The 16994-nt window shown below is 43.8% G+C and overlaps 1 protein-coding gene across 3 annotated transcripts in view; it reads left to right on the top strand.

Moving 5' to 3' along the window:
• The window catches only part of PTPRU (protein tyrosine phosphatase receptor type U), a 765217-nt gene extending 749210 nt beyond the window's left edge, over positions 1-16007 (top strand). For all 3 annotated transcript variants that reach the window (XM_069225125.1, XM_069225127.1, XM_069225126.1), the window contains 2 exons: positions 3090-3225; positions 14651-16007. In XM_069225125.1, coding sequence (XP_069081226.1) covers positions 3090-3225; positions 14651-14713 — 199 coding nt within the window. In that variant the 3' untranslated portion in view covers positions 14714-16007. The remainder of the gene's footprint in view (positions 1-3089; positions 3226-14650) is intronic.
• Positions 16008-16994: the final 987 nt, after the last annotated feature.

Raw genomic sequence — 16994 nt, 5'->3', positions numbered from 1 at the left:
GACTTAAAAGGAACGTATTTGTAGTGCACAAGACCCTGCCTTTTCTGCTCTGGTCCAAGACACACTCTAGGTGGGTTGGAGACTGTATTGTGTAAGGACAAGCATAGCCCTATTCTGGTGGAAGTGTCAGCTCCTCCCACCACTCTAGCCCAGGAAGCTCTATCAGGATATGCATGACACACCCCAGCTTCCTTTGTGTGACTGTTTACAGTGAGCTCACAAACAGCCCAACTGTCATCCTGACCCAGACTTGCAGTCCAGCAGACAGGCAGAGGCACAGAATGGTTAAGCAACAAAATGCTCACTTTCTAAAAGTGGCATTTTTCAAATTTACAATTAAAAACGAACTTCAGCAAAAGATGTATTTTTAAATTGTGAGCCCAGAGACTCCAAATCTCTATCTGCTCCCAATCAGAAATTACACGTACATGATCATTCAAGGCAATCCCCATTTTAACCTTTGGGAGAGACAGGCCTTGCAATAGTGAAAAACAAATTTACCAGTATTTCACTATCAGGACATGAAAAACACACAGGTGCATGTCCTACCTTTTAAATACACTGCACCCAGTCCCATGGGGCTACCTTGGGCCTACCTTAGGGGTGCCTTATATGTACTAAAAGGGAAAGTGTTTTGGGCCTGGCAAGTGGGTGGACTTGCCAGGCCAACGTGGCAGTTTAAAACTGCACACACAGACACTGCAATGGCAGGTCTAAAACATATTTCCAGGGCTACTCATGTAGGTGGCACAATCAGTGCTGTAGACCCACTAGTAGCATTTGATTTACAGGCCCTGAGCACACATGGTGCACTATACTAGGGAATTACTGCTAATTCAAATATGCCAATCATGGATAAACCAATCACCAATACAAATTATACAGAGAGCATATGCACTGGTTAACAGTGGTAAAGTGCCCAGAGCCCTAAATCAAACAAAAACAGGTCAGGAAAAACTGGGAGGAAGGAGGCAAAAGGTTTGGGGATGACCCTGCAAAAAGGACCATGTCTAACACTCTATAATTGAACAAGTGAAATAAGTGAGGATTTGGGGAGCCCAGTGGCGATGCTTTCCCACTTCCTTCCATCTGAGAGGAGAGTATATAAAAGTACTCTACATTGAAGCCAAAAGAAGTGAATTCTCCCTGATAAATCTCAGCATTGATTCTGTTGGATTAGGAGAATGCGTACTAAACCTTCCATTTATTTTTCTGGGTCGACCTTTTAGAGTTTGTTTGTGAAAAAAGAAAATTGAACACAATGAGGGCCACACCAATATGGCATTTCTCCCAGCTTGCTGCTTTACTGGGAAATCATGTGTTATATCCGAAGATGTACTTTCTATAAAGAGATCCCCACAGAGCAAGAGGGGAATTTCTAAAAATGGAAAGTAGTTCTCAAGTAGGGAGCAAAGCCAAGGTCCTTTGACTATTTATTAGGCTAGTGTGCAGCTCCCCCAAAGTATAACCAACCCCACCTAACCTTTATGTAAACTTAACATCAACTTCTTGATTCCATCTCTGGTAACAAAGCATGGAACCACACCAGATTCCTTTTTAAAAAAAAATCAATACAAAAAGAAAAGCAAGTTCTAATTAATAGTATAGAAAAACGGTTTCGTTACCTGTAATAGATGACAAAAGAGTCCTCCTTGTTCAAAAGTGGCACAAAAGTCAGTTTTAGAATGAAGTATAATAGTGTATTCAGTGTTGTAGTAAGTAAAAGCGTTGGTACCAATGAAAAGTTCTCCACCAACCAAATTCTCTGCAAGGTCTCCAAGCCTCTGACGCATTCCGACAGGTGCAAGGCTTCAGCCGGTATGTTCTTGCTTCCCTCCATACACTACAGGACTTTTAGAAGCACAGACCTATCTCAGATGGGCCAGGATGCCTTTTTTCAAAAGTAGCATGGTATGGTACTCATGCAAGAAGTGACATGGAGGCGGGATTTCTCCATTCCTCATGGCTATTGCCTTGTGACCACTTCCAAAGAAAAGTCTAACACGCTGGTCCACTGGATGTAAGGACACATCAAACTGTGGAAGACAGCAGGCCAGGGCAAAATCTAAATTTAATTCCATCCCTGCCTCTCTGAATTATCAGAAGAATTTTCATGTGCAATTCGAAAAGCTTTTCTTGTTCTATGCCTTAGATCTGCTGGGCAAGGTCTGTCCACACCAACAGTGAATCATCGTATGAGGTGAAGTCGGACACAGTTACACCAGGCAAGGCTTGTCTTTGATGGTGTGTAAAGCGAGGTTCTTTCTATGCTTGTTTATGAAGCAGTTCGATGGGAGAGCTGCATAATATTCAGCTTGTCTCTGAGAGTGCTTATTGACTGATGAATGAATAGATGTGCTAGGATCGAAACACCTCTCTGGAGCTAACCACAAATAAATTAGGAGGAGGGTGCATATGTCATGTCGGTACTGAAGCAGATAGGATGTGACATCATGACGGCGGAATGCTGTGTAGTGTGGTATCAGATGGTATATTTTGTATCGGCTGGAGAGGAGGGGTGCCAAACTTTCACTGCTATAGGGCGAGCCGGGATAGCAGAGGAGAGCCGTGGGAAGGGAAGAAAAGGGATGAGAAAATAATATGAGTAGTGCTAGGCTTAGATTGACGAGAGGGAGGTGCTATCTTTACAATGGAAGATGAGGGAAGTGTCAGCCTTAGGATGCTGACCATACAGTGACTTTGATCATCTGTATATGGATGCAAAAGGCATCTCTTTTTTATCAAAGGAAGATCTTTGTTTGAGACTAAGCCCCGAAAAAGTCATAGGGAGACTGTCTCATTTGACAAACATGTTTTGTCTGGAAGCACCAAGTAAGACAAAAATATGAAGAATATGTTAAATTTTTCAGATTTTTCTTTTTTCTTTTTTTTGTGTGTAAATGTTAGTCTCATAAATTGATTATGTATAATAGAAACTTAACCATGTGTACTGGCTAGTACATGTTTCTTCATCATTAGAATAACATGAGAGGGAGGGTGACATCATTAGCACTTTCACCATCTCTTGCAACCATAGTTGTATTCCTGCACCATCCTCTGACTCACTGTGTGCTTTTATCTCCCTGCAGGAATGGTGGTGGGCGCAGTGGTACTTTCTGTGCCTCAGCTATGATTCTGGAAATGATACGCTGCCATCAGATGGTTGATGTCTTTTTTGCCGTCAAAACTCTTCGTAACTACAAGCCAAATATGGTCGAGTCCTTAGTAAGTTTTCTGTTGGCTTGTGAATGGTGCTTGTATGTGATAGTGTGAGTGCCCCTCTGTAGTCCTGCTCTCCTTCATTCTCCACTTGTGCTCAATAATGCAGACAGAATGAAGGACCAATGCTACTGATTAAAAAAAAAACATGCTGTAGCTTTAAGAATTCCAGCAATGGCCTTTTGTGGCTGGAACTTTCTTGCCTGCTTACATGATTCTCAACTTTCCCCGCCACCAGAACATGACCTCACTAGGGTCGGCTCCTCCACAGTGGTGGAGGAGCGTCTCCCACCTGGCCAAGAATCAGGAGATGAAAAATAAAACTATAGTTGACTGGGAGGGCCTGGGTTGGGCTGGGCTGGGTCATTGGAGGTGGAGTGGTGTGCATGTATGGTTGGCCGGCCGTGTCAGGCCAGCCAAACACACATGCACACTTAGGTTTCTCCAGCCCGACTGTGTTGAGAAACTGCACAGACCCCAGGGCTGTGTCTGAGCGGCAGTTCGAGCCACTCAGACCAAGCCTGGTTCTGCTTTCATGCTAGGTTTAGCATGGAAGCAGCACCAGGATTGCTGGGAGCCTGTGCTGGTGTTTCTACCAATGCTGGGATACCCCAAATAAAGGAGCGAAGAGTGAGGTGGCAGGAGTCGGTGGGAACGGCAGGAAAGGTAAGTTTAATTTATTTATTTACTTTTTTATTGTTTCCCTTGTCCCCCCGCCCCTCCCCTTGACATTTGCAGCGGCCGCCACTGAACCTCAACAGATTTATTTTTCCTTCCAGAGCTGCACAGAATCACCCGCTCTCTGTGACAAGTTTGTTCTAGTGTTACTTTACAGTTATTAGTGTTTTTTGTATTTATTATTTTAGTAGGTAGAGCACCATAACTATTTTTGGTTGATTTCTGGAAAGCCCCTTCTCTTTCTTCGTTTTTAGTAAATGGTGTGGAGGCAAATGCGAGTGGCTGGGCTAAATAGATCCGCCGTCATTTCCTTGTGAACTCTGCTGCCAGGGCTTTATTCCTTTGTACATAGTTATCCTGTGCTTGTTGCAGAAACATACAGACCACCGGTACCACAAGTTACCCCTGACCTCCTCATTGCAGGCCCAGCAAAGGACCTGGAAAGCAGAGGACGTGTGACAGGCATCTGGTGCAGAAGGGCAGTCTGCAAAGCGTTTCAGTACCAGTGTGACAGGCACTTACCCGGTTCATGGTGTTGGCCTGCCACGACTGTCAGAAAGCTGAAGAATTCCTATCCCTCCCTGACCAGGCTGATACTGTATCACTAAGGCTTTGTGGCAGCTAGAACAGGCTTTGATACAAAATTTGATCTAATTCCAACTGTCTCCCCGATGAGGTTAATCAGGTCATTACCGAAGCAGTTTATTTTGATCTAGCCTCACTCTTTCCAAAATTCTGGTACCAAACCATCCACATAACATTACTTGTTGTTGGGGTTCGTTTGTCTGACTAATTCTTTATAACTAGCAACTCTAATGCCTGTGCAAGCAGTTTGAAAGAGAACTAGGCAAAGTTTCTGCAAGACATCTGGTGTCAAGTGAGGTACAGAGGCCCTCCTAGCACTAATATGTTAAACAAGCATTTGCAATGCAATAGGTCTCGCGTTTGCTCGAGTTAGAGCTACTAGTGTTCTAAATTCCTAACTGGACTTTTCTTGCCACATAAATTGAAAATGTAACGTAAAACAGTAAATAAGCAAGTCAATTCAAAGTGCCATGGCCACCGTGAGCGCAAAGTGAGACACAAAAGGAAAATAAGTTCATTTGCAGTCAAACATATTGGCAAACATGCAATTATCTATGTAACAGGGTCGGTCCCCAAAGCGGTAACAAAACCGCCGCAAGGTGGACAAACTTAAAGCATTTACCAATGTCACCAGAGGATTTTTGAAAGGCAAGCCCATGAACGAGTGAAAGTGATGGGTGTGAGGTGGGCATGGGTAAATGCCCAAATACATTCAACACGTCGGAAAAGAAGTGCTTGCACGCTGCTTTGCTGGACCTAAAAAGCCATAAAGCGGTATTTTAGAACAGGACTGAAGATGTTTTCTTGTCCCTACATTGAGCACTCACTAGTGCTTAATTGAAGCCATCCAATGATTAGACAAGGCAAGAGGGCAGCTCTTGTCCTAATGTTTGATCCAACTTAGCTGATCACCATATCACAGGAGCTTAAGAGCGAGTGTAGCCACACAAGACCGTTATTGTTTCATTCTTTTTTGTATTTTGTACAGTATCACGTGTCACTGTCAGGCAACTGTAGGAGGCACTGATGTAGAAGACAAGCAGGCAGAAGGACAAACAGGAGAACTTAGTCCGGGATCTTTGGAGCGTTCTCCTGGCCAAATCCTAAAAACTTTGTCTCCTCACTTCAAAACTGGGGTCCCCTTGTCCATCGAGGTGCTGTCAAATGAAAAGGTTCCCCTTGCCACACTGTTATTCATTCAACCTCATTGTTCTAAGCAACTGATTTCTGTAACCCCTCAAGTGCCCACGGGCACCCTGGAGTGGCATTAAATAAGGATAGTGTGTGTACACTCTGACCCAGAAGGATCATAGTCTTCACTGTTAGTGTTCCTCCAGACCTGCTGAGGTGTCTGCGTTTGTGCAGCCTTCCCTCTAATGCTCAGATCCAGTCTATCTTTTGGCATCTCTGCCTGGGGACGCGGCCTTTTCAGCTCTCGTTCATTTATCTGCAGAGACCGCAGACTGCAAGCAATGGGAACCTGATAGACATTTCCGTGGAGCTATCTGCACATACACATCTAACCCTGGCAGACTACTTGGTGAGTGCCGTTCAGTCAGGGCGGGTACAAACAAGTATTCTAGAACAGCTGGGAGAAAATCTCCTTAGGAGCAGCAATCCTGGTGTGTGAGCACCATTGTGTGCACCTGAGCTGGCACAACCCCGGCAAGTTTGTCTATTGCCACTACTTCTCACTGCTGCTTTGCTGCCTTACGTTACTAACGTACATCTTACCTGGTCCATCCATTCCAACATTTTGTACTATGCCCCTTGGAAGAGCGATCAAGACTCTTTAGTATGCGCCTCCAGAGAGGCACTCCAATTCCATTGTTTGCACCAGCATGAGAGGCAGTACCATAAACAGTCACTGTTGTCATAGAGAGTAGATCACTTGTAGATGCAGAGGTTTCTTGAATATATCTCTTTTCAGATCTGGTTATTTAGAGGGTTGTACACACAACATTCAAGACTACAAACGATAAGCAAATTATTGGAATGGGAAATGTCTCTACACATTGGTACCCAAGAGAGTAAACTAGTCTGCTCCCTAGAGTTGATTGAAATTATTAGACTAACCCCCTCGATCAGCTCAAACCAAGGGAAAAACAAACGAATTGGAGAAGCTTACAATTTTCATGGGCACAATTATGGTGAAAATAATGTACCAATCTCGAAACTAGCTGTGTCTTTTAGCAAAATATTTACCAGCCAGGATTTTATTGTTAAACAATTTTATTGTACAATCATTTTTTAATACTTTACATAATGCTTGTACTTTCGTAAAATATCGGGTGCCTTTGTTCCCAAACATATTTATTTTGTTAAAAACAATCTGCTAATCCCACGTCTCCACAGTGTAACCTCCTGAAGTGAAGTCAGAGGTTGACGTTTATCTGTAACCTGGATTGTTAGTCAATGTGGCTACAGCTTCCTCACTCTAGGCATATCTGGTGCGGAGGCTCCTCATAGCGCAAGCTTTCTGACAGTGGTGCACCCACAGGAGTTCACTGGCATTACTGATTGTGCTGTGACTATGGTTGTCCGAGCATAGAAGCCCTGCCTGCATTAGGACGTACAAGATCAAGTAATTGATCTGCCCAAAAATGACAGAGCTTGTTCTTCCACTCGCCTGACCTTCCTACAACACTGGCCACGGATGCAGCTTCAGAGTCATACCTGGGTGTCAGCCTCACCCATGTATGCCTCATAAGGGTTCAAAGGCCTAAGCCTCCCCTCTTTTATAATTCTGTGTTCTTATAGCATGTGTGTAGAAAAGATGGTCCATAAAGTTTAGGTCTTCAAGATGATCTTTTATTATAATCCAAAATATCTCATCCACATAGATTGCCACAGCAGCACTTCTTTCTCCAACTCCATCCTCAGCCTCTCCAGTCTCCTCTCCAGGAATCTAGAATCCGTTTACATTCCACTACTTAAAAGATGCAGAGCGTGCCTTTCTCCAGATACCACACACCTTTCCCTCAATTAAAATAGTTAGAAACATAAAACTAAAAAAAAAACTATGTTCATTAAAGTGATACAATAAAAGCACATATTGGAATTTCTTAAAAATAAATTATTCCAAGAAAACTATTTTGCAGATAAAACAGAGAAGAATTAAACATCTTTCTTCCTAGAGATCACTACACGATTGAGATTCCATATTCATCCGTCACTAACTTTGACTGCATTCTTGAACAACTTAGTGACCACAAATGGACCCCAATATTTACTCGCACTCTTACTTAATATTGGTTTCCTATCAAAACCACATTTCCTACCTTTACATTGAGAGAACATGCGCTTTTTCTTCTATCAAAATATACTTTCCTTTTTTCCACTCAAACTTTTTCACTGTTCCTGTCATGCTCCTCCTGAGAGCAGCAGGAAACTGCCTTGTTTTTGTCCCTAGACACCCATCCTGGCGCTAATATGGTATTAACTTTTCTACCTCTGAACAACTCAAAAGGGACTGCCCCAGTGGTCGAATGTGGAGTAAAACGGTATGCTACTAAAAATGTTTTTAAACCTTCTTTCCAATTTCTGCCTGCTGCCACCTCCAGTTGCACACATTCCTTTATACACCTATTAAACCTCTCTACCATTCCGTTCCCTTCTGGATGGTACAATGAGCATAACTTATGCTTGATCCCCAATTTCCTCAGATACTCCTCCATTTCCTTGGAGATGAATTGCGGACCATTATCTGTCAAGATAGAGTTGGGAAATCCTTCTCGAGCAAAAATTTCTTCAAGAAGACCAATTATCCTTTTAGTTTCCACACTGCTGACTATGCCCATCTCGACCCACCTGGTAAATTGATCCACTAAAACCAAAATGTAACTGCTTCCTGCTCTTCCATGAACTGGTCCTAGAATATCCATAGTAACTACATCCCACGGTCTGCTTGACAAACTCCTGACACACATCGATGGTACTCTTGTTTTATAAATCTTATCACTATTACAGCAGTCCGGACATTCTCTAATTACTCTCTCTATACTCAAGTCCGTTCCTGGCCACCAATAGTTTAGGCGAATTCTAGCTTTAGTTTTACTTATTCCTTGGTGTCCCGTGTGTCCCAGCTGTATTATTTTATTAGTCAAAACACTTGGGACTACTATTCTTCCGCCCCGAAACAATAACTCGCCTGACATAGACAACTCATCCCTTACTCCAGAATCCTCTCAATGTTTCAGAATCCTTCAAGCTCTCAGAATCTCACAAGTTCTTGAGAGAATGACATACACTTTGTAACACAGGATCATTAGCTACTGCTTCCATCCACTCATCCTGTTCAATTATTCCTTCTGTGACACTGCATACAATAAATTCATCTACTTAACATTTGTTCAAATCTTCTTTGGTTTCAGAAGCGAGCCCAGACAAACAGAGTCCTCGTCGGCAGTGTAGAAAAGATGGTCCATAAAGTTTAGGTCTTCAAGATGATCTTTTATTATAATTCAAAATATCTCATCCACATAGATTGCCACAGCAGCACTTCTTTCTCCAACTCATTCCTCAGCCTCTCCAGTCTCCTTTCCAGGAATCTAGAATCCCTTTACATTCCACTACTTAAAAGATGCAGAGCATGCCTTTCTCCAGATACCACAATGTGCCTTATCAGACCCACCATCTACTTTAAACACTGCCTAGGCCCTACTGACTAGCACCCTTCCAGCCTTTGATGTTCAGAGAGGTTGCTGTGCCACTATCCCTTCATTGTATCTTCTTCCCAGCCCCCAGAAATGTCAGCAGTCCACATCTCCTGAATGAACTGTGATCCTCACTGCATATCACCTCATGTAGGACCCAGGCTTTCCAAAATTAGGGGTGGGTGAAGAATTCCGCTCCACAAGCAGAGTTGACCGAGTTTTTCCCACGTCGCGTGGAGTTCCGAAAAACTCTGCAAAGTGACGCAGTTTTTTCACTTGCTCGCACACACCAACGTTAAGTTGGGAAGTGCGAGTGATATTTCAGAACGCGAGTAGCTGCAGTAGGCCGTGACCGCTTGCGATGAGAAAGCTGCCGCTCACGTTGAAGAAGCTGCCACTCAAGTAGAAAATCTACTCAAGCGGCAGTCAGAAGTTAGCACCCTCTGGCTCTCCGCGTGATGCCATTCGGGCTGATTTTACAGCAAGAAAAAACTCCTGGTAATAAAATCAGTGCAAACAGCGCAACTTACCCAAACACAGCCGCTTGTGGAACCCCGCATAGTGTTGCTGAGTTTTTTCGTCACTTCAAGGAGTTCCACGTAGCAGAACTCCCTGAACTCTGCCGAGGCCTACCCAAAATGGAACACATTTTATGTACCACACTTGAGGCGCACACACAAGCAGCACAGCATGCACAGGCAGTCACATGTTCTAAGGTGCTACATACATTTGCTGTGTAGGCCAAAGTGAGTTCCAATTTTGACCATTGGTGGTTCTATAAATCAAATGAATAATGTTTTTAGGAACAGTAGCTTTGACATCACAACTAATATTGCCCATCGAAAGAGATGCTCTTCAAAAAAAGATTACATCATGTTGTATTATTTAAAACAGTGGCCCATATTTATACTCTGTTTGCGCTGGATTTGTGTCATTTTTTTAAGCAAATTCGGCGCAAACTTAACTCCATATTTATACTTTGCCGCTAGACCCGTCCAGTGCCAAAGTTATGGAGTTTGAATCATTTTTTAGACGTGAAAACCTACCTTGCGCTAATGAAATGCAAGATAGGCATTCCTGTGCAAAAAATGACTCCAAGGCATGTGCGCCTTATTTATCCTCCTGCGTCATTTTGACGCACAGGAGGAGGAGGGCCTTAAAAAATGGCGCCCAGCCGGATTTGCGCTGTTTTTTAACGCCTGGGTCAGGGCAGGCGTTAAGGGACCTGTGGGCTCATTTCCATGGTTTCTGACCATGGAAGCAGTCCACAGGTGCCACCCTCGCCCACCCCTGGAGGACACCCATGGATGGGGGATCCATCTACGGTAAGTAGAGGTAAGTAATTATTATTTTTTATTTTAGGTGGCATGGGGGGCCTAACCTGGGTCCCCCTACATGCCACTGTGCCCAATGGCCAGGCCCAGGGGACAGAAGTGCCCTGGGCAAGGCCATGGGCAGGGGGACATGACTCCTGTCTATTTCCATGGGGATTGTGTGTCAAAAAATTACGCTAGTCAGGTTAGAGTCATTTTTATTTTTACTCTAACCTGACTTGCACCATTCTTTGACACACAACCCCCAGTGTTCCCTGCGCCTCTGCTGCCCGGTTAGAGTCATTTATTTTGACGCTAACCAGGCCGCAGTGCCAGCTACCGTCATTCCTAAAATATGACGCCCGGCTGGCGCATTGGAATGGCAGTAGCCGGCGTCAAACATTTTGACGCAAACTTGCGCTGGCGCAAGTTTGCGTCAAAAAGTATAAATATGGGCCTTTGTTTCTTAGTTCCATTTCCTTTGCTAGGAGATCAGTGAGCATCAGCAACCTTGTTGCCCATCGTTCATTACACTGTCTTGCACTGAGAGGAAGTTCTACCCTGACTGTTGATCGGCTCATTCAGAAAACATGGGCATCAAGTCACAGAATTTCAGATCTAACAGAAATTACAACACACTTGCTAAGAATCCATATCATCACATGGTTGGCCCACTCTCCTGCCTTTAGCTACTCAGCAGCCTATTAGCCTTCGAGGGTGTGAAAAGAGTGTATACTGAAGTAAAACAGAAAGTAAACAGAACTGTTGGACCATTTTTCATTTTCTATTTATGCCTGCATGCCCCTGAATCCAACGTAGCCAAGGGTACCAAATGAAAACCAATGGTATCAGCTTCCACTTCTTATGTAACTCTAGTTGATGTCTGTGCTTGAAGGTTTGGGATTTCTAACTTAACAAGTACATATTCATACCTATTTTCCAACCCAGGAACCACACTTGCACAGCTGATCAAGGCTGCCATAATTGTGATGATGCAAGAGTCTCTGACTTTGCCGTTAAAGAAGTAAACCTCCCAGAAGCTGTCTTCACTTGTGACTACAGGGGATTACTGGCCCGATGCCAACCAAGGCGATAATTGACAGATGGAATGAAACCTACATGTTTTAGTGTTAATAAATCATGAGGATGATGCCCCTGATATATTTTCAGTCACTGCATATATTCAGTCACAATCAGGACAGTGTCTGTCTCTTTCCAAAAGCCTGTGGCCTTCTTTGAAACCTACGAGGCAGCTAAATGAGCGACTCATCAGTCTTCCAGAGACATTACTTGCTTTATACTCCCTTGTCCCAGTGGGCCCGTCCTATAAAATCTGCCCAAACTGGTTGGGCAGAAGTTTGAGTAGGAGGTCAAAGTAATGACAAATCACGGTGATGGCGATTCAGGCTTAACCAGTCCTTGCCCCCCTAAACTCAACTATCATTTATCCTCCTTTCATTAGGGAATAATAAGTATTGCAACTGAATGAATGAATAATAATTTATTGTACAGATAATAACATCCAATCCAAAAAAAGCAAAAAAGCAATCGAGAATAAATGCCCTCAGAGACTAAATTCATGCTAAAAACACACCATAAATTAAACACACATGACATATTAAAAGAAGACATTCATGCCTAAAAGTGTAAAACAAACCAGAAATATAAAAATAAGACAAACCACCCAACCCGGAACCCCACATAATACACAAAGACAAAATACATAGGCACAGCCCTAAAGTGCATGGTGCATTAAATAGTAATTGCACTAAATATCAACATATGCCGTTAGAACTCCTCGACCTAACCAATCATGGGCAATGTGGCAAGAGCTTGGAAGAGGTTCCGATCATACCTGTTCATTGCTCACAGCGCCATTGAATTTAGATTGTGCAATTTTAATAAATTTAGTCAATAACACATTTAGCGTTGGGTTGCCTGGGTCCAAAGATTGGATGATAGCCTGTCAACAGGAGTGGATTCCCAGTTCATTCCATTTGCTCCGAAGCAAAAATCTACACTCTTTTAGTAAAGCTGGGCACAGGCAAACCACATGATCAATGGTTTCGTCCGTGTTACTAGAGCCTCTACATGTCACACCTTCCCCAGGGGATAGCTGCCATTGGGGCAGATGTTTTTAAAAAAAATAATCGCCCATCCTTAAGGCCATGAAGGCCTTTTTCAACCAAAACCCATAAGAGCAAGAGAAAAAACTAGAAGACGTACCTGGCTTAAAGGATTCAGTTACTGCCCAGGCATGCTTCCTTTGAACGAGGAGGGAACAGTTTGAATGATAAGAATACAGTTGAATAAGCCTTTTAACATCTAGTTTAAACAGAGAATGGGGGGATTACTTGCCCAAAGATCACCTGCATCAAGTCGCCGTTTACATTCAACCAAGAAATGAGAATAAGTACGCTTCGATTTCGACTCACTAATTTCTTGCCACAAGACTGCCTCCAGGTGACCGTCTGTGACCTGACGCAATTTATAACAAAACTTCAGAAAAGCACCAACTGCCACCAAATCCGGAGGCCCAGATTCCAATCGTACCTGCGCGGGTGAAGCCAGGCGCGGGACATGGAAGACTCTCTTGTAGAGTGTATTGACCAGCCTATTTAATAGGCAAGAGCCTTTGCCCAACAAAATTTCTTGGCCATAGGCCAGCGAAGGGATAATCTTTGCTCTCATAACTTCCATTAGGGGAAGATCGGTCGGCCCCTTTAAAACTTTAGATAAGTTAGAGAAAGCCTCCTGCAATGCCACACCTTTGAGTTAAATTTCCTTCTTATGTTTAACGAAACTGCCCCTGGAATCGAAATGTACCCCTAAATATTTATAAGACTGGTCAAAAACAAGTTTACAACTTTTATAATACCAACTAAAGCCTGAGTGCTTTTTCCTCCCAAAGGAGACCACTTTTGATTTAAGCAAATTAACTTCCAATTGATTCGCGGAAGTATAAGATGCATGTTGGTTATATTGTAACTGGGAAATCTACATAATGTTTAGCTAAGTGGTGGAGTAACGGAGTCGGGGCTAGAGCTCACTGGACACACTTTTCAAAGCCCTGCATGCCAAAGTATCTCTTTAGTTTAAAGAGCAAGGGCCAGATGTAGCAAGTCCTTTGCGCCTCGCAAACAGCGAAAATCGCTGTTTGCGAGGCGCAAAAGCCACATCGCAATGCCCATTCCCATTTTGCGAGTCGGTAACCTGGTTAATGACTCGCAAAATGGGAATGCGAGTCACAAATAGGAAGGGGTGTTCCCCTTCCAATTTGCGAGTCGCATCGCGATGCAGAATTGCTTTGTGACCGCGAAAGTGGTTGCAAAGCAATTCGCAGTTACCACCAGTTTCACACTGGTGGTAACGCATTCGCAAAAGGGAAGAGGTCCACATGGGACCCCTTCCCCTTTGTGAATGGCCCTGAAAACATTTTTTCAGAGCAGGCAGTGGTCCTATGGCCACTATGGCTCTGAAAAAATGAAACTGACTCGTTTGTAATGCATCTCATTTTCCTTTAAGGAAAACAGGCTGCATTACAAAAAAAACAACTGCTTTATTTAAAAGCAGTCACAGACATGGTGGTCTGCTGTCTCCAGCAGGCCACCATCCCTGTGAGTGCTGCGACTCGCAAGGGGGTCGCAAATTACGACCCACCTCATTATTAATATGAGGTGGGCCTTTGCGACCCCCTTACGACTCGCAGATGGTGTCAGGTACACCATCCTGCATCCGACTTTGCGAGTCGCAAATTGCGAGTCGCTCAGACTCGCATTTTGCGAGTCGCAAAGCCGGAATTTCCTACATCTGGCCCCAAGTCTCCTTCCTAATTCCATCCAGCTGTGAAAGAAGAAGAGCAAAGACTAAAAGAACTTGGCTGTAGTGAATGCAGGTTTACGCTTTTGTTTCCATGCAAAGTGTCTGTTTAAATTATAAAGTGTTACATTCACACACCCGTTCAGTACTGCAGTCTGTATTATTGCTTTTTGTTGTTATTTCTATTTCTGTGCTTCTTTGATTCAGTACTGCCCTGCCCTTTTGTCTTGCCGCTGTCACTTACCCGTGGTGCCTCCCTATCTTTTTCCCTCTGTTCTCCTTCTCTTGGCTTCTGAGGAATCATGCCCTCTCTGGACTGTCTACCCTTTGTCATTATAATGTTTAATCCCTTTCTTGTCTCCTTTCCTCTCCCACCACTAGGAGCAGTATCGCTTCTGCTACGAGGCCTCGTTGGAGTACCTGGACGCGTTGGATGCCAGATAGCACTTTGCCAAATGGGATGTGGCGGACGTTGGCACTTGCAGCAAAAGGACACAACGGCTGTCTTGGTTGCATTTGAACTGTGACCGAGCACCACCCGTTACACAAGCCAATAAAGAACAACTCTCATACAGCCCCCAAAAGCTGAAAGAAGAAAATGGCTCCTGGGTGGCCTAAGGGTACAAGTTGACGTTTACCAGCAAAACATGGTGGCCTGCGCCCATTTATACTGGGGAATGTAAACTCGTCTTGCTGGCTTCTGTGCAACAAGTCCCTATCCCCTACTAAAACAGATATTCCAGTACCACTACTCCCCTCTATTTTTTTTTTACATTTTAACTTTTCTTCGGTTTCCTGGATTCTGCTTGGAATGTGTTCATGCAGAACCCCAAGAATTCCTTCAAAAGTTCCTGATATCAGCTTTGACTTTAAAAGCTCCTTGGATGTATCAAGGCAATGGGGCAGTGGCATGTCCTTACTTTCATCTCAGTTGGTCCCTCACAGCCAGAAAGCACATTTGTATTGTTAGGGATCCGGAGTCCATTCAGTGAGTCAAATGCATTTAAGGTCTTTTCAGACCCAGTCACATTTTGAACAATAATTTTCAAAAACCAATGTTGCACCTCAGAGACACTCAAGATGGCCAGCAGCATCCTACATTTCTTCATTTTTTTCTGACTTGTTTCTAGAAGACTGAGCTGGGGAGTGGGATATTTTGCTTTTAGGGCTACCACAGTCGCTCAGTCCCCTTGTTATGTCAGCATCTTAAAAGGCTCCTGTCCTACTTAGCTTCAGGCACGATATGCTGGGCCTATCTGGGGACTTCAAACAGTTGTCTTTGGACTTAGTGTTGCATGGTATATGTAACCACCTTCTCTCCACTTCTTACCGCAGTCATACTTTTATACCAACACACAACAGGGCTCACTCTCTGCTGCACACACCTTAGATGCTGTAGCATATGGGAAATAGTTGGCATTACAGTGCCAAATGAAGTGACGGTGGTTTACAGATAAACCAATAAAGTGCTCTATTAGCTCAACCACTAGGAGGTGATTGGTCCAGCACTGCCATCCATGTTAGCCAACGTCACGATGCATTCTGCTACTTGCGCGTCTTTTTTGTCATTACCAATGGAGATGTTTTGGTGACCCAGATGTTGCCAAGGTTTGTGAGATGAAAAGCCTATACATTGTTGAACATGATGTAGTATTTCTGTACAACCTCTAAACCCTCTCTGCATTTTCTGAAATGAACTGTTTTGTTAATGGAGGGGCAGGAGAAATGCCCAAATCTATGCCTTCTCTCTTTCATTGCTGCTTCTTCAATGATCTTGACATTTGAGCTCAGGCAGAAACAGAGGCATGTACGAAGGGTCATGTAAGCACAAGATGTGGACAGGCTTTGCAGTTATTTGAAAAGAAGAGGTTTTGTGATACGACTAAGAGGATGTGTGCAGTGGGTATTGTAGAAATTGACAGTCATTCGGCACTAACATTCTTTGACAGGAAGCAATGTACCTGCAAGGTCCCTGTGCTGTTTCTGGAGGGCAGAAATGCATCTGGTGCAGGTAGAGGAGAGGTTCCCATCCAGAGTACAAATAACTCCCAGATGGGAGATGTTCTGTGCTTCCAATCAACATCACTTTCTTGCGCATGCACACTTCAATTGCAGGACATGCAGGAGCTTGCACAGCGAGATGAGACATTACTTTATAAGATGAGGACCGGCCTGGGACCTGTTTGAAAGTGTGGAGACTAAGACGTTTGTAGGACAGCCAAGCTTTCTCCATATGAAAGCTGGACATTTGAACTAATGTTGATGCTTAAAACAGTTCCTGGCATAACTTTAGCTGCCCCATATTTTTGAGAGATTCATCCTCACTTGTATCCATCCTCACAGATAAAGATTTGCAAGGTAGATGGGCATTATTTTGCTGGTTTAGGCGTTGGTGCTTCTGTTCCCGTAGAACGGTTGACACATGAAGGTCACTTGGCTTTACAGCCTTCCTCTCGGTGGCTGGTTACCTGCATCAGCACGCCCTGTGACTAATAGTGTATGATGTTGGTGTTATTTTTAGCCCTTGTTCTCACGCCCTAGAGCACACTATCTTTGATGAGAATGCTCTCAAGGTACTGTTCAAATAAGCTACAGTCAGCCGCTCAATTATCAGGATGTGTTTCTGGAATGAAACCGCTGGCCTAGAAATCTTCCGCTGCTATTCACCAACCATCTGTTTGTGTCTCTATTGACTGTCAATGAGAAGTCGCCTTTGAGTTTGTCA

This window comes from Pleurodeles waltl, chromosome 3_1, assembly GCF_031143425.1.
Source record: "Pleurodeles waltl isolate 20211129_DDA chromosome 3_1, aPleWal1.hap1.20221129, whole genome shotgun sequence".
Lineage (NCBI taxonomy): Eukaryota > Metazoa > Chordata > Amphibia > Caudata > Salamandridae > Pleurodeles > Pleurodeles waltl.
Note: the sequence above shows the minus strand (reverse complement) of the source record. Positions and strands in the feature narration are given on the sequence as shown.